This window comes from Hyperolius riggenbachi, chromosome 5, assembly GCF_040937935.1.
Source record: "Hyperolius riggenbachi isolate aHypRig1 chromosome 5, aHypRig1.pri, whole genome shotgun sequence".
NCBI lineage: Eukaryota > Metazoa > Chordata > Amphibia > Anura > Hyperoliidae > Hyperolius > Hyperolius riggenbachi.
The window spans coordinates 40,088,177-40,116,080 of NC_090650.1; the positions used below are offsets into that span (position 1 = coordinate 40,088,177).

General features: G+C 45.9%; 1 protein-coding gene across 1 annotated transcript in view; it reads right to left on the reverse strand.

Moving 5' to 3' along the window:
* Window positions 1–27,123, reverse strand: part of SLC25A40 (solute carrier family 25 member 40) — a 46,744-nt gene extending 19,621 nt beyond the window's left edge. The window contains exons 1-5 of the mRNA XM_068235525.1: window positions 26,911–27,123; window positions 23,767–23,870; window positions 21,243–21,302; window positions 18,755–18,864; window positions 12,913–12,980 (exon numbers count right to left, since the gene is read on the reverse strand). Coding sequence (XP_068091626.1) covers window positions 12,913–12,980; window positions 18,755–18,864; window positions 21,243–21,302; window positions 23,767–23,866 — 338 coding nt within the window. The 5' untranslated portion in view covers window positions 23,867–23,870; window positions 26,911–27,123. The remainder of the gene's footprint in view (window positions 1–12,912; window positions 12,981–18,754; window positions 18,865–21,242; window positions 21,303–23,766; window positions 23,871–26,910) is intronic.
* Window positions 27,124–27,904: the final 781 nt, after the last annotated feature.

The window sequence follows — 27,904 nt, forward strand, 5'->3', positions numbered from 1 at the left end:
TTGTATGGTGTGTTAGATTGTCAATTTATTAATATATACACCCTAGCAATTTTGTCAGAGAGCTTCCAATAATTTTTATCATCATTGGGGAAAAATTGAATATAGGTGTGTGGTACATTGGTCAGATTTTTGAAATGTTACAATCAGTCAGAAAAATTGATTGCAATTCTTGAGTTGAAAAGATATTTAAAAGAATTGTATGGTGTGTGGCCACCATTTTAAATGGGGGGGGGGGGAATACACTTTATTAGACAACTAAAAAAAAAAAACACATTAAAATAAAGCACTGGCCTTCCACCTGATGGCCGCTGAAAGCCAAATCCCGGTCGGGAAGGAGATAAGCCATCTTTTGAACCGACAGTCTGATGATATTCGAGCACTTGCCACTTTTTTGGGAAGATTATTGTACAATAATGTTTATGCGCAATGATGCAAAGGAGTCTAGTGTGCATGGACCCACGGTGTGAGTTGTACTTTCTTATAATGTTTTTCTAGTGGTCTAATGAAGTGTACCCCTCTGCGTAAAACTGTTGACATTTGTTCCATGGTGGATTGGAAATCCTCTTGCTGTTGATCGTTAGCAAAACACTTGCGCTTGTATCTTTCTGCATACTACTAAATCTTACAAAAGTGAGGTAAGGTTATAAAGTAAAGTTGAGACTGTATTTTACAGATGCAAAACAGGCTCATGGGACTGAACTCTGAGCTTCAACCTTGGCAAACATGCTTCCTGGCAGGTGTATAATGTTTTCATTGTACTGTTATAAAGATCAATTAGTAGTTATGAAGAAATCGCAACTTTCCCCATGACTGATTTTCTTAATGCACAGGTCAAATGGGGACTTTCCTTTCACACATCACAATAATGAACAGCCAAACAGGCAACAATAATAAACCTATATCCTCACCAGACTGTAAAGCCAAATTCCATGAATTATAGAAAGCCCAATATCGCATTTTCATCCCTCTCCCGAATACAACAACCGCCCCCTCCCCCCCCCCCCCCCCCCCCCCAAAAAAAAGTGCATTTATGTCAGTAGATCAACTTAAAATGTGAAACCAATATATTAGATATATATTAGATAGACTTGTTACAAGCAAAGCGAGATATTTCAAGCCTATGTTATAATTTTGATGATTATGGCTTATAGCCTATGAGAACCCCAAAATCAAAATCTCAGACTATTACAATATTGTGGAAATGTTCAATATTCTAGGCTCAAAGTGTCAGACTCTAATCAGCTAATGAATCTAAAACACCTGCAGAGGGATCCTTAGCTTTTGGGGCTAATTCACAGTACAAGAGCTTTGTAAGCGCTACAGATTTTAAAAGCTCTTGCTAATGCAATGCTAGGGAGGGATTTAAAAAAAAAAAAAATCACATCCCTCCAGTGTGCACACACACATAGGATTAAATTAGCAAGAGCTTTCAAAATCACAAAGCACTTAGAAAAGCTATTGTAGTGTGAACGAGCCCTAAATCATTTCACTACTGGAGTGTTTTTTTTCCCTTCTGTATCAGAGCGATTTTCACCTTTCAGAGCTCCTCTCATTCACTCAAATAATTTTATTACTACTTATCACAATTAAGTGATCTAGAGCTTGGTTTTTTTTCCGCCACCAATTAGGCTTTCTTTGGGTGGTACATTTTGCTAAGAAATATTTTATTCTAAATGCATTTTAGTGGGAATACATTATTTCTCAATTATCATATATAATTGTTGTGTTCCTGATGTATTATTGATGTTTTCCTTAAAGAGATACTGTAGGGGGGGGGGGGGGAGGAGTTGAACTTACCCAAGGCTTCTAATGGTCCCCCACAGACGTCTTGTGCCCGCGCAGCCACTCACCGATGCTCTTGCCCCGCCTCCGGTTCACTTCTGGAATTTCAGACTTTAAAGTCTGAAGACCACTGTGCCTGCGTTGCCGTGTCGTCGCTACCGCTGACATCACCAGGAGCATAGTACGCAGGCGCAGACCGTACTGGGACTGCACAGTAAGCTCCTGGTGACGTCAGCGGGAGCGAGGACACAACAACGCAGGCGCAGTGGTTTTCAGACTTTAAAGTCTGAAATTCCAGAAGTGAACTGGAGGCGGGGCCAGAGCATCGGTGAGTGGCTGCGCGGGCACAGGACCTCTGCGGGGGACCATTAGAAGCCCCGGGTAAGTTCAACTCATTTTCCCCCGACCCCCCTACAGTATTCCTTTAGGCTTCTTGCACACCAAGACGTTGCGTTAGGTGCCACGTTAAGGTCGCATAACGTGCACCTAACACAACGTATGGTGCTGCAAGAGCCGACGGTAGAGTGACCTGCGTTAGGCGGCTCGATTCCTATAATGTCTCCCAGAGTGGCGCTGATTGGCCAGCGGGACCACATGATGCGGAGCGAGACATTCCGCATCACGTGGTCCCGCCGGCCAATCAGCGCCCGCCAGTGCAGTGAATATTAAGTAGCCATGTGCGCGGCTACTGTAGCTGGCTCTCCCCGCCTCCTCTCCGCCCCCCCACTGCGCATGTGCAAACAGTCTAACGCGGCTATAGCCGCTCTAACGCCGTAGCATGCTGCACTTTGTGGAGAACGTGCAGCATTACATGTAACGCAACGTGGGCTGTGTGAACAGCCCACTTGTGTTACATTGCTGTGCGTTGGGGGAGCGTTACAGGCGCACTAACGGGCGCCTGTAACGTCTTGGTGTGTAAGCAGCCTTAAGCTGTCTTCCTATGCTCTTGTAAACTGTATGCTGTCTGTCATCTTTGTACCTCATGCCTGTACTAAGCTATGTATTGTGCCAAACTCAATCCAGGGCATGCTTGGCAAAATAAAGCGATTTCGATTCTGAATAAAACGTTCTACTGAGGACAAAACCCACACATTTTATTTTGCTCATTTGTCCTGATTATTGCAACTTTTAGAATATTTCCCTAGCACAATGTATGGCGACACTATTTTATTTGGAAATAAAAGGTGCATTTTTTTCTGTTTTGTGTTTATCAATAATTACAAGCCCATAATTGTAAAAATAATTGTAATTTACCCTAAGGACATACATATTAAAAAAGTTCAGTTCGTAACGTAACTATTTATGTATTTGTTTTTATATGCAAATGATTTAATTGCGTAACTATTAGAGAGTGGGGAAGGTAAGGGTTTAATTTTAATGGTATAGGTGGTTTTTTTTTTTTGTTTTGTTTTTTTTTTTAAATAAAAATAAAGATGTACGTAGGTGTCATTTTACTATTTGGCCACAAAATGTCCCCACACATTTTCTTCCTGCCGCATACTATTAGTACGCAAGCAGGAAGTAATGCATGTATGTGTTCCGTCGTTTGTTACAACGACCACAGTCATATCATAGATGCCAGCGATCATGGACACGGGAACTTGCATAAATGAATACACTGATCAGCGGGAGCGAGCGTGAGGGTGCGAGGATGCCGTCTGAATCAATAAACAACCATCTGGGCTATCTGGGACTTCCCTGGGCAGGAACTGAAGTCCTGCAGGATGGAAGTATACCATCTTAAATGTACAGTGGCTTGCAAAAGTATTCGGCCCCCTTGAAGTTTTCCACATTTTGTCACATTACGCTACAAACATGAATCAATTTTATTGGAATTCCACGTGAAAGACCAATACAAAGTGGTGTACACGTGAGAAGTGGAACGAAAATCATACACGATTCCAAACATTTTTTACAAAAAATAACTGCAAAGTGGGGTGTGCGTAATTATTCAGCCCCCCTGAGTCAATACTTTGTAGAACCACCTTTTGCTGCAATTACAGCTGCCAGTCTTTTAGGGTATGTCTCTACCAGCTTTGCACATCTAGAGACCGAAATCCTTGCCCATTCTTCTTTGCAAAGCAGCTCCAGCTCAGTCAGATTAGATGGACAGCGTTTGTGAACAGCAGTTTTCAGATCTTGCCACAGATTCTCGATTGGATTAAAGCCCGATCTACACGATACGATTCTTTATACGATTCGATTACAATTCTATTTACGATCCAATTAAATCTGTCATTTCCGATCAGAATTCGATTCAATTCGATTTGCCATTGTTTTGCAATGGCAAATCGAATTGAATCGAATCCTGATCGGACATGTTGGATTTAATCAGATCGTAAATAGAATCGTAATCGAAACGTATAAAGAATCGTATTGTGTAGATTGGGCTTTAGATCTGGACTTTGACTGGGCCATTCTAACATATGGATATGTTTTGTTTTAAACTATTCCATTGTTGCCCTGACTTTATGTTTAGGGTCATTGTCCTGCTGGAAGGTGAACCTCCGCCCCATTCTCTGTCAAATACAGTATTTAACATTGTATTCCTTTTATATATCATGAATTTATGTCTTGATTTATTCCTAGATCAGTCTCAAAATTACTGTTGAAATGAGTAATAATCAGTTTTTGTATAACCAGTTTTATATCTCGCATAGAGTGTAATGATGTGAAACTATTCTTATGTATTCCCACACTTTTTTCTCACGCTGAGAATGACCTAACTAATAACTGAAATATTTTAGCAAGTAGCTAATAGTTGGCAAGGTCTCCTAGAATGACTCATAAGATAGAAAGTGAAACCAAAAGCACATTACATCATCGGAATGAATTTCTGGAATGTGATGTGCTGACATACGCGTATGTTAATCAGCAGGAGTTAGATTACTTTCTATGTTCTAACCCTATATAGATAGGTAACGAGACGAGACAGATTTTTAGGCTGCTGCTGCTCTTACTTAAACGGCTTCTAGGAACTGGTAATGTATTTCATGCAATATATTTTTGGTGGACATTATAAAATTATGTTAGCAGATAACTTAGTAATTGGCATCTTAATCAGAACTATCTTATATGTAATTTTTGTATATTCTCTGTATATTATCACAAGAATACATTATATTTAGCGATAATTCTCTTGTCTGCCTGTACTGTTTATTTCAATCTGGGATATGCAAAAACAAATATATGTAAGCTTTCAGTGGCTTAATACCCAGGGATATTAACAGTTGATAGTAGTAACGCTAAATGAAGAGTTGCACTTCTTTCTGTTAATAATCCTACCTAATGTGTAGGAGCTGGCATCGCAAGTCTTTTGCAGACTCCAAGAGGTTTTCTTCCAAGATTGCCCTGTATTTGGCTCCATCCATCTTCCCATCAACTGACCAGCTTCCCTGTCCCTGCTGAAGAGAAGCACCCCCAGAGCATGATGCTGCCACCACCATATTTGATAGTGGGGATTGTGTGTTCAGAGTGATGTGCAGTGTTAGCAGGGCGGTTTCTTGGGAAGTGCGGACAGGGCGACCGCCCTGGGCGCAGACCGGGAAGTAGGAGAAGGGGGGCACAGGCGGAAGGTCATAACCGCTATGGAGCTGGTGACACGCAGTGCAGCCAAATGGAAGAAGAAGATCACCTTCCTTGACTCCTCCTGAACTGCCTGCATCAGACGTCAAGTCATCATCACATCACCACCGCATGATGACACCTGATGTCCTTTAGCGGTACTGCAGGCTGTAAGTGTGTGGCGCCCATGGAGGAGTCGGCTTTCCAGGCTCTATTTGCCTGTGTCTTTTCCTGGTCCCTGCTTCCTTCTGGATGAGCAGCTGGTCACTAGTAAGTGGGGGGGCACAATTTTTATACCCTTGCCCTGGATGCAGTTTTTTTTTTTTTTAAAGAGAATTTTTATTGATTTTCAACAGACAGCTCATAATAGAGCGTAACAAAAAAACAAACATTTCCCAGAAACAATGCAGTTCTAGTTACAATACAGTGATTGGCAAGAGCGAGAACCATAATCATATAGTATAGAGAGCATAGAATATTGTCATGAACAGTAACAGGATTAACAAATCGTTACAGGGTGAATCTTGATGTAAAAGGCGAGCAGGACATGGGGCCTTAACTATATTCCTAGATTAATCCAGGTTCAGATCCTGAACCGATATATTAATATCCAAATTCGGAATTACCGTATCCATAGAGTCAACCCATGAGGACCATATTTTAGTGAATTTTTTTGGTTGGTTGTGGGTCTGGTAAGTAAGTTTATACAGTGGAAGAGCCTGGTTGATCAGTTTCTTCCATTCGGTTAGATTAGGGGGATTACTGTTTTTCCATTTTAGTGTAATAGATTTTCTGGCGTAGAATAGTAAAATCCTAATAAGTGTTTTTTTCCCTGCACTACAATGTATATCTTGTATCATCCCCAGCATACAAACTTTGAATGATTGAATTATGGGAAGATCCAGAACATCTCTTAGAAAATGGATAACTGACTTCCAATAATCATTAACTTGAGGACAGAACCAGACGCAATGTAGAAAATCGGCCCGATCCTGTCCACATTTAAAGCAACGGCCATCATGACAAGGCGCCATCCGAGATAGTCGAATAGGCGACAAATACGCTTGATGCAGCCATTTCAGACCTATCATCCTATCATAGGCTGCAATAGTGGTTTTATGGTAGTTATCTACTATATCCAACCAATCCCCCTCCAGTATCTCATCTACCGCATCAGACCATCTCTTTTTTATAGACTCGAATTTGGGTGTTGTTTGGGAACTTAATAGGAAGTTATAATATTTCGAGATCTGTTTGGATCTATCATGATGTAACAGGAGTGTCTCCAGGCCCAAAGGGTTCAGGTCCACTTCTGTCAGGCCAACCTGGGCCCTCATAGCATGTCTAAGTTGGAAGTACCTGAAGAGAGCATGCCTAGGTAGTCCAAACTCCCCTCGGAGCTCCGAAAAGTCTCTAAACTTCCCTTCAGAAAATAGTTGGTGCATATATTTTACGTTATGGTGGGACCAGAATTGCGGATCAGGGACCGTGAGGAGCTCAGGAAGGTTGTTGTTGTGCCATAAAGGGGAGCTATAGGACATAGGGGTCGATGGTTCACCCAGGAATTTACGAGCGGTTTTGTAAATTTTAATTGTATTTTGTATGAGTGAGATTCCCCCTTTTGTATTAGGGACTCCATATCTGTAGATGGCTCCACACAGGGATTCATACGAAGACGCAATGTCGGCTTCAAGTGCCAAGGTAGAGTCCTGTCTGACGTCGCTCAACCAGTATGCTATAGGTACCAGCTGGGAGGCCAAGTAGTATAGGAAGAAATTGGGCACTGCAAAACCACCTTGGGAAGTGGGTAGTTGCAGTGTGGATAGGGATATTTTGGGGATTGAATTTGCCCAAATAAATGAAATGATTAGAGAATCAATACGGCGAAATATTTTCCTATGTATCCAGGAGGGAGCCATCTGGAGAATATAGAGGATTTTTGGGGCGACTATCATCTTAATTATACAGACTCTTCCACACAGATTAAGTGGAAAGGAGATCCAGTTTTTTAGTTTGGATTCAATGGCTTCCAAAGTTGGATATAGATTACATTCAAGGAATTTTTCAGGTGAGCGCTGAATCCAAACCCCTAGGTATTTAAACGTATCCACCACCTGTAAAGATGATCGTGGAGAGATCAGTTGACGAGCGGGGTCATCTAGAGGGAAAATGATGGACTTGGACCAGTTTATTGAGAGGCCAGACATGGAGCCAAATCTAACAAAAATATCCAGCACCGCGTCTAGAGATGGCCCAGGGACATCATCTGCGTATAATGAAATACGCTCCTCTATTTTGTTAATTTGCAGCCCCTGAATCTTAGAAGATTCTCTTATAGAGTGGGCTATAGGTTCCAGTGCTATCGCAAACAGGAGAGGGGACAGAGGGCAACCCTGACGAGTGCCTCGGGAGATTTCAAAACTATTGGAGATAGTCGAGTTGACTCTAAGTTTTGCTCGTGGCGAGTTATATAAAATGGTAAACCATTTCCTAAAATTTGGGCCGAAACCGAATCTCTCCAGGGCCGCCTGAACGTAAGGCCATTCGATGGAGTCAAAGGCTTTATTAGCGTCCAGGGATAAAATTACCCTAGTGCCAGCATTAGAATGGGGGTATTGAATATTAGATAGGAGCCTACGGATGTTTAATCTAGTATTGCGACCGGGAATAAACCCCGTCAGGTCAGGATGTATTATTGAAGTAATATGTTGGTTTAGTCTTAATGCTAGGATCTGATCCGTATTTATTAAGGAAATTGGTCGGTAGGAGTCGCATATAAGTGGGTTTTTGCCAGGTTTAAGGATAAGGACAATTAGGGCCTCATGCATGGTGTCCGGGAACGATCCCGTTTCAAAGATATACTGAAATAGCTGAGTGAGATAAGGGATTACTAAGGATTTGTTCTTAGAGTACCACTCAACTGGGATACCATCAGGGCCCGGTGTCTTATTAGCTTTAAAGGAGGAGATGGCTAGTCTGATTTCATCGGCTGTAATTGGGGCATCCAGCTCCCGTCTGGCCTCATCCGTCAACTGTGGTATGTCCAAGTCCCTAAAGAGGTCGTCTGTTTCACGTGCAGGTTTGATAAGTCTGGATGAATATAGGGCTGAGTAAAATTCCTGAAAGACTTTGGCGATTTCAAGGGAGGTTGTATGTATTATGCCTGAGTTATCTATTATTCTGGGAATAGCTACCGTTTGCTCGTTTGATTTTAGTAAATAAGTTAAAAACTTGCTACACTTATTCCCAAATTCAAATCCCCTCTGTGTGTGTATTAGCTCTCTGCGCTTAGTTCTATCAAGGAGTAGGAGCTCAAGTTTTCTGCACTCCGTCTCCCAACTGGCATAGTTCTCTCGAGTGGGATGTTGCAATAATCTTAATTTAGCCTCTCGCATCCCCTTTTCGTGGTAATCGTGTGAGGCAATGGTGTTTTGCCTCATTCTGGACATTGAGGCTCTAAAGGCTCCCCTTAGTACAGCTTTACTGGCATCCCAGCAAATCAGGGGGGAAGCTGTGTCTCGGTTGTTATGCCAGTAATCCCTCATATCCTGTCGACAGTCTTCTATTATAGTCTCATCTTCGAGCCAGCAAGAGCCTAGTCTCCATACCGCTGGTGAGGTGTGACCGGGTAGGTATAACTGACATATAAGAGGGGAGTGATCCGATATACCGTGGGGTAGATACTCTAGAGTCCACAAGGGGGAGAATATCTTTGGAGCCAAGACATAGATCTATGCGGGACATGGTCTGATGGGTGTCCGAGTAGCAGGAGAATTCCCTAGAGTCTGGAAACTTCCACCTCCAGACATCTTGGAGATTGTATTGGGAGAGCCATTTCAAAAATGGGGGATATGGTCTGCCAGTGCCACTCAACCTATCCAGGGTCGGGTCAAGTACGGCATTAAAGTCGCCCATAAGCAAGAGTGGGTCATCAATAAAGGCATGCAGCTTAGTGGAGAGGCGGTCCAGTGTCTGAGCATTAAACGGGGGCGGGATGTATACTGATCCCAATATCAAGGGCCTACCATCAATGATATATTTGATAATAACAAAATTTCCATTGGGGTCTATTCTGACTTCAGGAATCTGAACTGGGAGGGACTTAGCTATCAGAATAGCTGTTCCCCTTGAAAAGGAGGAAAAATGAGCGAGGTAATATGAGGAAATCCAGGGGTTTTTTAATAGTAAGGCGCAAGATCCCATTAAATGAGTTTCCTGAAGGCAGATAATATGTGGGGAAATTTTACGCAAATGCTCAAACACCAGGCGCCTCTTAATTGGGTTGTTCAGGCCTCTCACATTCCATGAAACTACTTTAATATGCGTCATGACTTAAGGAGAAAAAAGATCTTGGTCCCACCTTGTAGCATATATTTGTCATATATCATAAACTGCGGTAAGTAACATACAGGAACTGCATTATAAACCCCCAGAAGGTCCCTAACCCTCCCCATCCCCTGTTTAAACTACAAGGGATCTAACTCCCTTAACTGAATGTAAAGAGAAGGCGAGTAAACCAGCAACTACCTCCAGTGCCATCCCGGCTCGAGATAAGCGTATCCACCGATATTTGTGGATAGGTTCCTATGCTTAAAACATAACTAGTTACAAACAAAATTACAATAAAGATCCTCAGGTAAAGAGAGAAAAATAACCTGATCCACTCCAGGTCGGCAACTGTGACCGCAGCCCAGACAAATAAAACTCAGTGTGTCTGTATAAATTGGAATTATGTGAGCTGTTACCAACTCTCTCCAGTAGATGGCAGCGAACCGCCACAAGTGTGAATTGATAAATATATATCTACGGCTGCGGTCAAAGTCCCATGTACATTATAAGTATAGTGCCTATGAGGTTTCATATGGGCAGAGTTCAGAAGATTCACAGGGCATATACTACAATCATGCAACAACCTGTTCACAATTTAACACCTCGGGAACCTGTAAATATAAGGGGTTGTTAAAGGTAGGCATTGCATACACATATGAAATATAGTCTTATATATTCACATAGCATGAGATTGGTTCCTGTCTTGAATACATGGCCTGTGGACCTATAAAAATAAAAGCCATTAAGAGTGTTACGTGCATGAAAGAAATGTTCTTATGCAAGACCACGCATACTACGGGCTTCCATTGTAATCAGCAAGTCCCCGCTAACGTCAGTCTAGGCTGAGGAGATCCGTATTGGCTAGGGAGTGATAAATAGGATCCCAGGGCCATATAGTTGGTAAGGCATTGAAACAGAGCAATTCTGTGCAGAAGGAGTAGTCAGAATTTAATTCTAGTGGAACTGACCCTATTTCCTTTTCTTAGGAGAGAAGGCAGGGATTGGAAACCCCTGTAGTTCCATCCATGTTGCCGCTTCACTCTGCGAGGCGAAAAATTGAAATTTCCCTTTGTATTGGATGCGTAGTTTCGCGGGGAACAGCATACTATAAGGAATTTCTTGTGTGCGGAGGCCAGCTTTCACAGCATTAAATGTTGCGCGCAGTTTCTGAACTTCAGGTGAAAAGTCCTGGTATATTGACACTTTAACACCATTGATAGAGAGATCCGGAGCAGATCTAGCCTTCCTTAGAATCTCAACTTTGTCCCTATAGTTAAGGAGCTTTGCAAGCATTGGTCTCGGGGTGTTTCCTGGCTTGGGGGGGCCTCCGGGCACTCTGTGCGCCCGTTCAATCGAGAAAGTATGGGAGAGCTCGAGATCTGGAATCGTGTCCTTCAGCCAGTTTTCCAGGAAAACTTCCGGGTCAGAACCCTCACTTTTCTCAGGGATGCCCACAAAGCGCAGGTATGATCTGCGTGAGCGGTTCTCCAAGTCATCCATTTTTAAAGAGTGTTCTTGGGAGGTCTTAGTGGACTGGGACTGTGCAGCACGCATAGGGTTAACAGTGTCCTCCAACTGACTTATTCTCCGTTCGGATTACGTCGTCCTATCTTTAAGCTCATTAAAATCCGCCTTAACAAAGAACATTTCCGTTTGGATTGAGTCCAGCCTGGTAGTTAGGGATAGCTGTAGTGCATGTATGGCTGCCAGTAGCTCCGCTCTAGTAGGTTCAGGGGGATCTGGCCCACCCTCCTCCTCCATGCTGTGAGCAGTAGATATGGTCTGACTAGGGCCTGGGCTAATCCTCTGTTCCCCAGGGGGTTCCTCCTTACAAGGCTTACCAGTCGTCTTGTGTGTCTCTCTCACCGCTGTGGTGTGAGTAGTGTCAGAGCGGGAATCCTCCTCCGAGTCTGAAGAGGACGGCGTGTGCTGTTGTGGAGGACCGGCGCCATCTTGCCTGTCCTCCCTCGCGTACTTCGCCAGCTTCTCAGCGGTGGTTGAGACCATCAGGGGGCCGTATTTGGGCATCCTCTCGTGCGGGGGGACTTCCGTGATCAGCGGGAGTAGTTGTGGGGAATCCGCAGTGAGTATCCACTGTGTGTAGCGGAGGATTTAGTCTCGAGCCGGGAGACGTCCTCACGCGCGCATGGCTAGCCACGCCCCCGCCCTGGATGCAGTTTAGCATAGAAACTGCCGAGTGTTAGTTTTCCACCACACATAGCGTTTTGCATTTTGGCCAAAAAGTTCAATTTTGGTCTCATCTGACCAGAGCACCTTCTTCCACATGGTTGCTGTGTCCCCCACATGGCTTGTGGCAAACTGCAAACGGGACTTCTTATGCTTTTTTGTTAACAATTGCTTTCTTCTTGCCACTCTTCCATAAAGGCCAACTTTGTACAGTGCATGACTAATAGTTGTCCTATGGACATATTCCCCCACCTGAGCTGTAGATCTCTGCAGCTCGTCCAGAGTCACCATGGGCCTCTTGACTGCATTTCTGATCAGCGCTCTCCTTGTTCGGCTTGTGAGTTTAGGTGGACGGCCTTGTCTTGGTAGGTGTACAGTTGTGCCATACTCCTTCCATTTCTGAATGATCGCTTGAACAGTGCTCCGTGGGATGTTCAAGGCTTTGGAAATCTTTTTGTAGCCTAAGCCTGCTTTAAATTTCTCAATAACTTTATCCCTGACCTGTCTGGTGTGTTCTTTGGACTTCATGGTGTTGTTGCTCCCAATATTCTCTTAGACAACCTCTGAGGCCGTCACAGAGCAGCTATATTTGTACTGATATTAGATTACACACAGGTGCACTCTATTTAGTCATTAGCACTCATCAGGCAACGTCTATGGGCAACTATGACTGCACTCAGACCAAAGGGGGCTGAATAATTACGCACACCCCACTTTGCAGTTATTTATTTGTAAAAAAATGATTGGAATCATGTATGATTTTCATTCCACTTCTCACATGTACACCACTTTGTATTGGTCTTTCATGTGGATTTCCAATAAAATAGATTCATGTTTGTAGCAGTAATGTGACAAAATGTGGAAAACTTCAAGGAGGGCGAATACTTTTGCAAGCCACTGTATTAACTGGATAAATGGTCTCTCAGTCTGGTTCAGAATCACTGACATAAATGAACTTTTGCACGATATTCCAATTTTTCGAGCTTCATCTATAGCAGTGAACACACATGTACAGACGGAGTTATAACAGAAGGAATGCTCCCGACTTACAGTGTTGGGGGAAGACCGCTCCATAGTGACCGGACTCCTTCATTACGGATTATCTGGACAAACGCATCCTGCGGAAGCCAAAACAATGGAGGACGAAGATTAACCAAGATTCTGAACTACAAAACCCCTAGACCAGCGCTGGGCAAACTACGGCTCGCGGGGCGCTGCTTCTCCGGCCCTCCAACAGGCGGCTGGATTCCCCTCCTTTCCCCTCTCCCTCCGTGAAGAGTTGAGAGCGGGCAGCAGGGGATTTGAAACTCGCCTTGCTCACAGATGTCCCGCATTGCATCTCCATGGCAACAGGGAGTCACACAGCGTGACGTCAGGATGTGCCAGCATATTACACGCTTGCGCGACCTGACATCACCTCATGTGACGCCCTGTTGCCATGGAGATGCGACACGGGACATTGGTGAGCAAGGTGAGTTTCAAATCTCCCGCTGCCCGGTCACAAGTCTTCATAGAGGGAGGGGCGTTGGAATTTCCGGCTTGCGACTCGCAAAATGCAGGTCAGGCAGCATAAAGCTTTCCCAGGGGTGCCCTAGAAGGACATTAAGCTGCTTACTTTACAAGAAAATTGCTTTAAAGAGACAATGCAGTAATGTATTCAGTATTCCCACTTTCACAGTTAGCTTCCTAATTTCAGCATCAGAAACACCTCCTCTATATATTGCTGCATATTGGTATGTAGCCCCGTCCACCCAGTGATGCTGTTTAGCTGTGCAAAGTTCCCCTCTCAGAGCATTCTGGGAGACCAGGCATTATTTCCACTAGCTTCAGAATTCTCAGAAATAAACATTCAGAGCTGAACCTGACAGGGCTAAAGAGGTGGCCATCTGTGATAAATGTCAGAATGTAAATCAGGAAAGATTTTACGATGGGCAAACACAGGCTAAATAATCTATAAATCGTGATGGTCATGTCTAGGAGAACTTATGGAGAAGCATGTGATCAGTTTTGGTCAGGTGATGGTATGCAAGTCTCTGATTTGCTAGATATGATTATGTGCTAAAGCAAAATGTGATCACAGCAAATCAGAGCTTTGCAAATCTATCAGCTGATCAAACAAATCACATGCTTCTCCATGAGTTCTCCTAGACATGACCATCACTGTTAATAAATTATATTGTAAAAAAAAAAAAAAAACATGTTTATTCATTGTGTTATTTTCACTACAGGTTGCTTAAAAGGAAGTAAATATGGCAGCCTCCATATGGGCAGCACGGTGGCGTAGTGGTTAGCGCTCCCGCCTGGCAGCGATGGGTCCCCAGTTTGTATCCCAGCCAGGTCACTATCTGCACGGAGTTTGTATGTTCTCCCCGTGCCTGTGTGGGTTTCTTTTGGGCACTCCTGTTTCCTCCCACATCCCCAAAAACATGCAAATAAGTTAATTGGCTTCCCCTAAATTGGCCCTAGACTAAAATACATACACCACACAACACATACATAGACATATGACTATGGTAGGGATCAAACTGTGAGCCCCTTCAAGGGACAGTTAAGTGACAAGACAATTTACTTTGTACAGTGCTGCGGAAGATGTTGGCCCTATATAAATACTAAATCATTTTAATTTTTAGTAGGCTACCAGATCTGGGGGGCTAAGCGGATCAGGGATCCCCAAAAACTACAGCTCCTCGACGCTTCTGTGGGCCACACTGGCCCACTTTCTCTTTGCAAGGAGACAGTGGGTCTCTTGCAGCGTGCAGAGAGATGGGGGCGCGGCAGGGGGCGTGGCCAAGGAGACAGCGCTGCCCATTGGCCGCTCTGGAAACCCTACAGGAACGCCCCTGGTGGGCGTTTTGAACAGGAAATCCCTCTCCCTGTGTTTACCTCTGAGATGGTGACAAATAATGTTGCCAATCTCGGGAGGCTATAGCGTGGCGGATGGGGGGGGGAGGGAATGGCGGTGTGGAGACACAGAGGCAAATCATGAGGCAGAGAACATGCCTCTGTGTCCCATCTGCCCACCTCGGGTTCTCTTTAAGTGCTGTGGTGTTGTAAATCATGTACAAAGAGGCACCCTGAGATTCTAGCAAGCCTGGTGGGGCATGACTTCTAAATATAGAACAGCCTGAGGCCTCACACAGCTGTAGGGAAAGCTTATTAAAAAGTTTAATATTTGACAACATTAACCGGACATGAAAACACCCTGGATTTGCTTTCTAAACATTTTAGCACACCACGAAAAAAAAAAAAGAAAGAAAAGGAGGTTAAAGACAACTCAATGAAGTTTGAGATTGGGCAACATTTGAACTTTATGCCTTTTGAAAAATAGTTAAAGGACAACTGAAGTGAGAAGGATATACAGGCTGCCATATTTATTTCCCTTTAACTTGCAGAGCTTGGTGAGACCTGCTGGACGTGAATAAGGAAGTGAGCGGATGTCAGCGGAGGCAAGCCGAGCCCTGAGCAATCCACAGGAGGACGGCGATTTACTTTTTATGCTGAATTGTAAGAAGTTTGTATGTACTGTATGTGCACCGGTTTTAGCGTCCTTGAGTATTAAACACTTTTACACTTTTAGGGCCCATTCACACTTGCTGTTAGCAAAACGCTAGCGCTTTTGCTAGCGTTTTGCTCTGGCGATTTTTGGTGGTTAACGCCTCCCAAAAAAAATTGCCGTTCACACTTGGCGGTTTTTTGGCGATCGCGTTTAGCGCTTCTATAGCACTGAAACGCGATCACCGGGAAATCGCCTGAAAATGGTTCAGGCGGTGCGTTTGCGTTTTGCATTTTTTGGGCAATTTGCGCAAATCACCCAAGTAAGAACGGGCCCATAGGGTTTTAATACACTAGCGCATTTAAAAAGCGCTAGCGTTTGAGCGTTTTGCCAAAATCGCGGCAAAACGCTGTAGTGTGAATGTGCCCTTAAAGTCAATGGGAATCGATTATAAAAAATAATCAGCCAGACACTTACCCAAGAAGAGGGAAGGCTCTGGGTCCTATAGAGCATTCCCACTCCTCTCGCTGTCCCTCCTCCAGTGCTGGCTCCCTGGTAGCCATATTCAACCAATTAGGTCAAATACTGCTCTCTCTCTCTGCCACTTCCGAGGTCCCAAATTTGGGCCACTTCCATACTGCAGACGCATGAGCATCATCTCTCTCTCGTGAGCAGGGCCGGATTTGGGGAAAGGCCTCCAAGGCACGTTCCTAGGGCGCCGGAATTCAGCATAGTTAGAGGGGCGGGTGGTGACAGGTTGATTGCACCGGTCACCAGGAATTGCTCTAAGTCTGCAGTTGCAATCGCCCCTTCACTGGCCTGAGGCGAGTCTACAACAGCAGCAGTAATCCAGAGACCAGGCTCGGCAGACGGGCCGCTCATTTTAGAAGAGAGGCTGTTAGCGGCTGCCCCGGCGCCCCCTCCCCTCTGAGCGGCTGCGGGTACAGAGTCACTCACCTCACTCCAGACTTCCAGCGCCGAAGCTTCCTCTGCCAGCCGCGCTGGTGCATCTCTATCTCCTCTCCTGCTGTCGATCCCCGTCATGTGACTCGCTGGCACATTACCGGCGAGTCACATGACGGGGATCGACAGCAGGAGAGGAGATAGAGATGCACCAGCACGGCTGGCAGAGGAAGCTTCGGCGCTGGAAGTCTGGAGTGAGGTGAGTGACTCTGTACCCGCAGCCGCTCAGAGGGGAAGGCAATGGGGATGAGGACGACAAGGATATCCGCGCCGGAATCAACTTTTTTTGTTGTTGATGGCAGTGTCTGGTTGCGGGGGCAGGAGGGGGGGGGGGGGGATGTTGGGGCTTGGGTCTAAGCACCGATACTAAAGCCTGTGTGGAGTGGCGGCACAGTATCTGGCTGCCTATACCAAGTGCGGAGGGGGGAGGGGGGAAGAACACATTGTTAAGATACGTATAGTAAAGGGGAGGGGCAGGTGGGACTACCTCTACAAAAGGTGGGGAGGGGCAGCATCTGGCTGTCTAATTTTTTGGGGGGGCAGCACTTACCTATCTATACTAAAGGGAGGGAGGGGCAGCATCTGACTATACTGAGGGGAGGGGGAGCACAACGTCTGTCTACCTATACTAAGGGGGAGGGTGCACAGCATTCAGCTACCTATACTACTATACTAAGGGGGAGGAGGGCAATATTTGACTATCTATACAAAAAGGGGGGGTGCAAGGGAACAGCATCTGATTACCTATACTAAAGGAGGGGGGGGGGGGGGGGAGGGTGACAGGGGAAGGCATCTAGCTACCTATACTAAAGGAGGGGCAATGGGGGGACAGCATCTGACTATTTATACTAAAGGGGCTGGGTGACCAGGGACCACATTAGGCTAGGGGGGAGGGGCATAGCATTTGGCTACCTACACTAAAGGGGGTGTAAAGGAGGACAGCACCTGACTAACTATACTGGAGGTGGGAGCACCTGTCTTACCTATACTAATGCGGTGGACATAATGGGCTTGATTCACAAAGCGGTGCTAACCTACTTAGCACGTCTAAAGTCTTTAGACGCGCTAACCAGGGTGCTAAGTAGGTTAGCACCGGATTTCTCAATCAGATCGCGCGCTAACTTTGCGCGCGTAAAGTTTTACGCACGCAAAGTTTTACGCGCGCTAAGTCCCATAGGCTTTAATGGCCACTTCGCGCGGTGCGCCCTGTGCAGTACGCGCGTAAAGTTTTACGCGCATAAAGTTTTGCGCACGTAAAGTTTTGCGCACGTAAAGTTTTATGCGCGAAAAGCTTGTTTAGACGTGCTAAGGGGGTTTTCACAGGCGTGCTAACAGTTAGCACCGCTTTGTGAATCAAGCCCCATATATGGCTACCTGTACTGGGGGGTCATGAACATATTCAGCCCCCCAATGCTGCCAGGGACTAGCTTTTCTCATGGCTGCACTCCCATGTACAAGTGCAACTGTAATGGACATGCACGAGTATGGTCCTCACATTCACATTAGTCCAAAGTTACTTGTGCACAGAGGAAACAGTCATGCACAAAAGTGTTTGAGCTACTGGGCATGTGCGGACCATAGTCGCACAGATCCGGTACAGTTGCACACAGACGGGAGTGCAGCCACAAGGTAGAAGAGGATCCCTGGCTGCAGTGAGGGGTCTGAATATGGTCAGAGGGTCCCAGTGAAGGAACAGTGGACATCGGGAGGATCTTTACTTTTCTTTTTTCTTTTTTTTATTTTGTGCAGAGTTTCCTTTAAGACTTTTTCCTCTGGGAAAAAGGTGTGTATAAGTTTGGGGGCGTCGAGATGGGGGGGGGGGCAGCTGGTCACAGTGGGCCTTGGGCGGTAAAACGTACAAATCCGGCCCTGCTCGTGAGCAGTATGGAGCCGCCTGTCTTCAGGAAGATTCGGCTCTTGAAGGCTTCCGAAGTCCCCCCGCGGCGGGGAATTCAAACGGGAGAGCCATAGCTTAACGCAGGGGACCGGGAATGCTCTACAGGATCCAGAGCCATCCCTCTCCTAAGCTAAGTATCTGGCTGATTTCTTTTTTTATCGATTCCCATTGACTTTAAGTACATTCCTTTTTGAGGTTTCTGGAGTGTTATAAAGGGAGCAACAGCACTGGAAAAGCTCTGATCTAAAGAATACCTCGGGGGAGCAAGGCTATAGAGGGGGATCCGCCCCTGTAACCTGGTGACGGATTTCTCCACCTCCCATTGTTTCATGTGCAGTTTGGAGTACAAATACACGTGGTGTATACACCATCATACATCTGCACTAGGATACGCCCTTTCTGTTTATTATTTGTTTAAGGTGTCAGAGTGGTGAAAGGAGAGTGACTGCTTGTGGGACTTTGGTTTTACTTGAACCTTGAGCCCTGGGGTGCTTTGGAATTACACTTTCCTAGAGTGCTCCATTCAGAATTGCTCTTACCGCCGTGCCGGCGAATCTCCCCGGCGGTGCTTTATACCACGCTTTGCTGTTTCCATTCATGCACACGCAGAGATGGTCCATGAGGCCGTTGCAATAGACAAAGCACTTCCCTGATATAAAGGAGACAAATACGTTAGCAGGTTATAGCCACTGATTTCATGCCCACCCTCTAAAGTCTACCTGAGACGACGGTAAATCAAAGTTTTATACATACCTGGGGCTTCCTCCAGCCGTCGCCACATAGATCACTCCCATGCCGGTGTCTAAAGCCTGCTGGATCCTCTGGTAGCAGCCCAGTTATCTTCGGCTGGCCAGCGCAGTGAGGCCAACAGAGCTCCCGCTAGTAGTACAGTGCAGGCACAGAGCGCGCCCGGCAACAGGAGCGCAGGCACAGAACGCCCCCGGCAACAGGAGCCCAGCATAGCAGGCGCGCACAGCCAGGCATGCACAGTACTTCCGACTGCCCGCAGAGAACGGGACATCTACCAGAGGATCCAGCAGGCTTTGGACGCTGGCATGGGAACGATCTGCGCAGAGGGGGTGGAAGGAAGCCCCAGGTATATAAAAAAACTTTGACTTACCAACGTTTCAGGTTTACTTTAAGAACTGACAGGCAGCTCACCAATCCTAATCCTCTGCCTCACAATGTAACCATTCTCATTGCTGTTCTTCCATTGTGAAATCTTACTTCAAATGCTTCCATTCACAGCCAAGTGATATAGGAAAGTAAGTTGTGTTTATTATTCATGGTCACAAGCCAAGAAACTACTAAAAGGATAAGTGGACTTCTACATCCTACATGCCAAATCAACCCTTACAAGCACACAAAGAGGAGGCGACTGTACACCTTGAAAAGGGAAGCAAGACAACGGAATCCCAAATAGCACAAAAAGTCACCAACACAAGAATTATGCAGAGAAGTAGAAATAGTAATGCTGGGGGCATCCGAGCACATAAGGAAGGGGGAGATTCACAATTCCGTCTCCACTCGGGTGTCCAGGAAGTGCTGGAATTGGTTACGCTCTTATAGAAAAAACACAGGGTTCTGATCATGGCAGCACTACGTGGGACCAAGAACACCCCTCCAATGGAGAATGAAAAGTACAGAGAGGTGCACAGAGGTATATAAAATTAGATTAAAACAACTAAAAGAAGAAAAGGAGGTGGCTTACCTCAATATAGACAACTTCATATAGAAATGAAATTTATTCTGAAATGCTAACACGTTTCGTGGGTCTGAGCCCACTTCCTCAGGCCAAATAATACTAAAAATAGCCGAGCAGGGAGTGCCTCTTGAAGAGGCTATTTTTAGTAAATGTCAATTCTATATGAAGTTTACTTTACTGAGGTAAGCAGCCTCCTTTTACTACTTTTAGTGGTTTTTAATCTAATTTTATACCTCTGGGTGCATCTTTAGCCCCTGTGTGCTTATAAGCAAACAGATTGTCAACCCAACGTGGTAAAACTTTCACAATAGAGCAATATATTCCTACCACACACAGCACATTGAATTTCAATACATTTAAGGATAAGATCTATTGAAAATTGAGCCATAGTGTTGCACTGCTCGAAAGTACGAACAATGTGACATGTCGTACAATAGATCACTCCATGTGTACGGCCATCTCAAACATAAAGTAGGGATTGGCTGTACCAGATCTCCATGCTAGTGTACTTTATGACTTGCAATCAAAGCCAGCAAGAAACATTTCACTCGCTGAGCCAGATTACAGATTGCTTTTTTTGATTGAGTGATTTCAATGTGTCTATTTTCTCTTGTCAGACATTTTATTTTAGCAGCTTAAAGGCAGCCATAAACTAGTCAATTTTCATCATTGATATCAAGCAGATTCAATAATTTGATTGAATTTGCTTCGATGCCGAAAACAATTCCAGATTCAACAATTTTCAAGCAAAATTGTTCGATTTGATCAATCATACCAGATGGAAAATATTGCTTGATTGCCGGCAAGCGGGGAGCGGTCGTTAGCCACGTTCGACTTTGTGACGTAGGCAGCAAAGCTTACACTCACCTGTCCTCCAGCGTTCCTCCCTTCCTCTTCTCTAACGGGGATGCACAAACGGTAAAGGCCAAACACCGGCCTCTAGTGGTCATGTAAGTTACGTGCCATGGTGCCCCTAGGATTTGGCTGCTAGCATCTGTCCCGGAACACAGAGGGAGACACGGGAGAAGGGAGAGAGGAAGGAAGCACCAGCACACAGGTAAGTATTCACTTCCTACACTACACGGCCTGGGAAGGGGAGGGGGGGGGGGGGAACATAAATTTAATGCTGAAATCCATTGAAAATCTGTGTACAGTGTGTGGAGGGATTCAATCTGATTGATCCCTTTCTGGTCAGACAATGACCTGTTGGCCACATCGACCAGGTATGGCCAGCCGAATTTAACGGATTCTATCTAGAAGATTTTGACGAGTGCATTTCAATAAACGCTCTGGAAACAGACAACCATGCAGACTGGACTCACCTTTGGTGAAGGGCTTGCTTTGAGCCTGGAGTCGAATTTTAACAACATCCAGAGGCGTCACTGCGGGAGCAAATACAACCGAACATGAGTACCAGCAGCAGTAATAAGCTACATAAACTGGTCACCAATAAAGATATGAGAACATTTTGGAAGCCAATTTTTCAGACACACAGCCTGGCAGCAGGGCTGGTTCTAGCTCCAATGGGGCCCTGTGTCAAAAGTAACTTGAGGGCCCCATAGTTATTTCTCTCCGCCCCCCCCAGCATAGATAGCTAGATATGTCCCCAGATTGGGTAGTTTTCCCCCCTCCAGTAAATACAGTCAGATGTTCCTTTAGGTAGTCCCCCTAGTTAGATGTGCCCCCCAGGATCAGGTAGTCACAACCCACCAGTCTGTGCTTCAGAAAGTCTTCTCCACATCGCACAGTCAGTGTCTTCTCAGACTCCTCCGCAATAATGAGAGGCACCAGTAGAGGGAACCAGAGAGGAGATGCTGAACTGCAGGGCCAGGCAGAGGCGGTAGAGGCTCTAGCCTCAGGGCGCAGTGTGGGAGGAAGCGCACAACTCACTCAGCTGTCATTCCCCTATTATGTTTAAAGCAGATATAAATAAGAAAAGGGGATAACATGGCAGTGAATGCAAGCCAGATAACTAGAGATTAAGGTGTTGGGGGCCCTGGGGCGCCTCTTAAGTCTTATAGCAATCCGTGTGTGACAGCTGGGGTGGGAGGGATCGAGGGGCGCACTTTGGTGTCTTGGCCTTGGGTGCTGGAGGACCGTTTCCTGGCTCTGCTGAATTGTTCGAAGTGGAGAAGACATAAACGAAGTTCCCGGTGATGCTGACAAGTGAGTAGCACACTTGCCTTCCATTGCGCACTGCTCTGCATATGGGGGCAAGGGGGAGCACTCGGGGAGGCCCTGCAGTCTCACATCCATCACACTCTGCAACAGATTAAATCTTTAAAATGAGAAGTGCTTGGGGGGCCCACTATGGACTCTGGGGCAATTGCCCCCCTTGCCTTACATGTAGTGCCAGCCCTGCCTGAAAGCCTTTCCTGTTCTAAGAAGAGGGGAAGAGGGAGCACAGCTGAGCTGTACCCTCAGAGGAGTGGTTAGTGGTCCAATATGATGAATCGCTAATGACATCATCAGTGGCACTGGGGGATATCTGTACAGGCTCTAAATTACCAAAAGGTATTTCTGACCGACAAAATACTACAAATGTTCCTAGCAGTGGCTGGATAGTGTACTGGTTAAGGGCTCCGCCTCTTACAAAGGAGACCAGGGTTCAAATCTCGGCTCTTCCTCTTCAGTAAGCCAGCACCTATTCAGTAAAGAGTCCTTGGGCTAGACTCCCTAACACTGCTGCCTACTGAGCACACCCTAGTGGCTGCATCTCTGGCGCTTTGAGTCTGCCAGGAGAAAAGCACAATATAAAGGTTGTCTTATCTAGCTTGAGCATGGAGGCTGTGAAGACCATATTTTCCAGAATTTCCCACTTTTCTCACAGTTTCTAAGCTTATGATCGGCAGCTCCCTCCCCCCTCAGCCTCACAAACTGCATCACACAGACAAGCTAAAACTGAGCAGTCTGTGAGGAGTAAACAAAGCACACAGAGCCTGCAGGGGGCGTGCATAACTTGTTTTCATTACAACAGAGGCATCCTCATACACACCTTGTTTAACAGACTTCATCTGCATATCTGGCAATCATCTGCAGATCTGAAAATCCATCCTGGTGGATCTGATCGGCAGATGATTGCCTGTTAAACAAGGTGTGTATGATGATCTGCAGATCTTATAGACTATGAATGCATTTTGCAGGAATGGATCTTTTGCAGGAAGAGATCTTTTGCAGATAATGATCTTTTGAATGTGTACAGCATCTGTGTGTGCAGCATCTTGCAAAGATTTTATCTGATGGGGAGTTCAGCTCCATAGAAAAGACTGTGTAGCTGTGGCTCTCATAATACATGGAAGGGGGTAAAATTGGTCTGTGATCTTGCCTTTTCCAAAGACTTTTATCTCAAGTGTGTATGCAGCATAACATTACCCTTAGTGGCCAATCCATGGCCAACACTAACCCTACTTAATCTGAGTGGGCAGCTGTAAGTTTCCAAGGAGGAGCAATATATAGTGTATACATATACACACACATACACAGAGTACAATATAGAGAGAACATTTTCTTTTTTTATGTTACAAAACAGTTTTTATGACATACACATTTTGCTCTTGCTCTATCAAGTGCATAAAAACAAAAAAAAGAAAAGAAAAGAAACAGTGTTTGAACTTGGGCTGGAAGTTATAGGGGAACCCTGCTTTAGGACCAGCGTAGGAATGCATTAACCCAGCATTCCTATGAAGGCTGTCCTGCATTCACACTGTGGTCATAATGTATGCAATGCAGCCACGCTTCAACCACAGTCTGTGAGCACAAGCCGCTGCCATCAGGAATGTTTATACAAGTTCCACACGGAGAACCCACAGCTATAAGGAAGACTGGGAAACTTTCATTCAACCTTACCAAACAGTGATGTAATCAGAGCTCCAGCAGAGGACGCCATCATCTGCTGGATTGGAGTGATGTTGGTCAATGCATGCGTTGCTTCCTCCTCTTCCTTCATGTTTCTGCAGGAAAAAAACAAAACAAACACATATTCATTGTGAGTCAAGGCAACAGGACTGTAGAGTCAGCCGAGTAGTCAGAGCAATTTTGGGTACCTGGAGTCAGAGGTTTCATAAACTGAGGAGTTGGATGATTTTTGTACCGACTCCATAGTCCTGCAAGGGTCTAGGAGTCGGACCAATTTTGGGTACCTCCAGACCGCGGGAGGATGGGACTCAGACGTGCTTATGGGGCTGGAGGAAGCCCCAGGTAAGTATCAAATGGAGCAATGTGAACACGTCCTGTTGATTTACATAGGATCCGTTCACCTCCGTTAGGGTTTGTTCCGTTACGGTCCGCTAAACGGACCTTTTTTTTGTCCAGTGTGAACCAGGAATAACAGATCAGGGATGGTCGTAGTCAGCCAACTTCGCTACGCTGGAACTACGCGTACGCAATTACGGTTCGCCAAACTACGGCTTAAAAATAAAATATTCGCTTCATATGCATTTCCTAGACTACGCGTTAAAATACACAATTACGCATAGTGTATGCGGATGCTTATGCCTGCATGCAGAAAATTTTACGCATTCATTCCTCTTTAAATGATTATACCGGTAACTCTTCTATGCGTACATTCCCCTTTCCAATGCGTAAATTTGTAAGCATACAATCGCACGCGAAAAATTAGACGCGAATAACGCATTCGTAATTCACTACGCAATACACATGCTAACTACGCATAGTGGGCATAAGCTATGCGTAACGGTACTTCGCCCACGAACTACGATGCGTAAATTCGCACTGCCGTAGTTTCTGCTTATCCCTGTAACAGATCCATTGTAACAGAAACATGTAAATAATTCCTATAATAAATACAGGATCTGTTTCAATGTCCGTTCCGTTGCTGATCTCTGATGGGTGAACCTAGCCTCAGGCAGTATTGGCTGTGAACTGCCTGATGGTCCTGCATGTCACGTACGTAGGCTACATTCACAGTAGTGCAGTGCAACACCTATGCAGCGTGGTCTAACAGCTTGCGGCATCCCAATGTACTGCATACAGTGCATTACCGCAAAACGTGTGCGTTAACAGTGGCAGTGAAGCATGCTTTTCATTGACTGTATGTGATGCAACGCACAGATAAAGTGCATTGCCACTCTTACAAGGAACTGGGAACATAGCCTTACACATTATTGATGAAATCAGCACAACGCAGACGTGAGCACAGCACCCAAAGCTTTAAACACTAATATCCAGGGACTACGGGGCCAAAATAAAAAATCCAAATCCACTTACCTGGGGCTTCCTCCAGCCCGTGGCAGGCAGGAGGTGCCCTCGCCGCCGCTCCGCAGGCTCCCGGTCTCCTCTGGTGGCCGACCCGAGCGGCTTCCTGATCGGGCTTCTTCTGCGCTTCAATGACGTGCTGCGCAGTACAGGCCGGAGGACGTCCAATGACGTCAGTGCGCCTGCGTGGAGCGCAGAAGAAACCGTTATTGAAGCACAGAAGAGCCCGACCTGGCAGCCGGCCTGGCCAGGTCGGGTCGACCATCGGAGAAGACCGGGAGCCTGCGGAGCGGCGGCGAGGGCACTTCCTGCCTGCCACGGGCAGGAGGAAGCCCCAGGTAAGTGGATTTGGATTTTTTATTTTGCCTGAACCTTCCCTTTAAAGGACAACTGTAATGAGAGGGATATGGAGGCTGCCATATTTTTTTATTTTAATCAAATACCAGTTGCCTGGCTGTCCTGCTGAGAAAAATATGCGGTTTATATTTACACAGATCAGTCCGAAAAGAGGGACAAATGAGGAAGGAGGGACAGAGGTCCCAAAGAGGGCGATCGCTGAAGTTACATCTTTCCCTACTATCCATGGCAGCCTGGAGGGGGAATAGTAATTAAACGCCAACTAGCGGTGGCACTCGTCTAACGGAAAAGTACCATTTTTTTTATTTTATTCAATTGACTCAGTTCTTTAACCACTTAACGACCGCCTAACGCCGATAGGCGTCGGCGGGTCTTTAGTGGTATAGCATGGAGCGGCCTTTCCATGCTAGTTCACGGAGACTGCCTCCGTGAACAGTGTGCGAGCCGCCGATCGCGGCTCGCACGCATAATGTAAACACCCGGGGAAGAAATCCCCGCTGTTTACATCACACGGCGCTGCTGCGCAGCAGCGCCGTGACGTAGATCGGCGATCCCCGGCCTCTGATTGGCCGGGGATCGCCGGCATCTGATAGGCAGAAGCCTATCCTATCCGGCGCAGGATGGAACTCCGTCCTGCACCGCTCACAGGGTAAGGGAGAGGGAGGGAAAGCTGGGGAGGGTGGAAAGCGCTGCGGAGGGGGGCTTTGAAGAGCCCCTCTCGGAAAGTGCGGGTAGCGGGCGGCGATCAGACCCCCCCAGCAGGACATCCCCCTAGTGGGGAAAAAAGGGGGGAAGTCTGATCGCCCTGGCACATACGTGATCGGTGCTGCGGGCTGTAGAGCCCACGCAGCACCGATCACTGCAATACCCCCTGGTCCTTAAGTGGTTAAACCAAAGGGCAAATTTCAGGGACAAATCTTGTGTACTGGATTAGGGCAATTACATAAATGGACAGCTATAACAGATCGCAACTCACCAAGAAACCATAATGCCTTGTACATACCAATCAATTTCCCGTCAAATGTACCGTTCTGTCTCATTTTCGATAGTTTTTCCTGACTAGTCTGACAGGAAATTGCAAGGTGTGTACCAGGCATAAGGCTGGGAGCAGGCTTGTCTGCCATATGCGTTTCTTTGGTTGACGTATGTGTGCATTTTCAGTCCATTTCCGATCATTATTCATAATTAACGCAGTGTTCCCTGAAGGCCTGTTTTTAGCGGTGGGGCGGGCGCGACGCACTGCAACGCTGCCACCAGTTTGCAGTGTGAAACCAGCCTTAGACTAACATGATATGTGAATTTGCATACAGTTCTAATAAGTGTGCCAAAGAAATCTGAAAGTTGTGCTGCTAGCCGAAAAGAAGCACATAAAGTGATCCACAGCCTGTCTGAACTCTGTACAGTCCCAATGACCCTTACCTCTGACCTCCTGCAGGCAGCTCACTGTCCTGTCTGTGCTGCTCTTCTCCTACAGCTCAGCCAATGATCAGAGCCCTCCTGGCAGTCTAGGCAGAATGAGTGCAGGACAATACATACAGTCAGGAATGTGGGTCATGCTTTCTCAGTGCACGATCTACAACATGTGCACTGCAGCACCAACTGAGTCAGCAGCAGTCCAGGACATGCTGCCAGGGGGCGTGTCACACAAGACTGACAGCACGGGAGGAGCCGGGAAGCTGCGGCTGCCATCTTTGAAATGGGAAAAGCTCCCTTTCCACGCAATATACCCACTCTACAGCTTAGTGTGGAGATCAAATAAATAGCTGTTAAATAGAAAAATAGATAGAAGGTGTGTTTGATATTCTAATAATAGTATATTATTCTGCATTTAAACTTATAGTAAGGGTTAATGCCCAAAACAAGTATGGCTTCCTTGCTCGTCACTACAGACAGACGTCTTCCCTGTGATTGGCTGGGTCTTGACATTGAGCTGCTCTGGTAGCTGAACATTCAGAGAATCACATTCGCCAGTATTTCAGAGGCTTTCGTCATCATCCTCTTTAATTAGAGATGGGAAGTCCGGATCTTTTCAATGATTCGGATGATTCGAATCGGATCATTGAAAAGATCCGGATCTTTGATCCGAATCTCGAATCCCACATGTTGCAATCATATGCTTTAAATATTTCACCTATATGTTCATCTGTATACTTTGCAAATGTCTCACAGTGAAAGAAAGCATTCCTCATTGCAATGTGTCCTTTTCTCACTTCCAACACTCATCAGAAGGCTCATATTGCACTGCAATCCCAGTGCCTGCCCTGTCATTCTAGCCCAGCACGCTGTCTGCAAAGTTACTGAGCTGTGCTTCTGAGCCAAAATTTCCCATTTGTTCACTTTGCACAACTATGGAACAGACAGCCTAAAATGTGCAGCACATTACAGCCAGTATGTGTGCTCTACACATATCTGG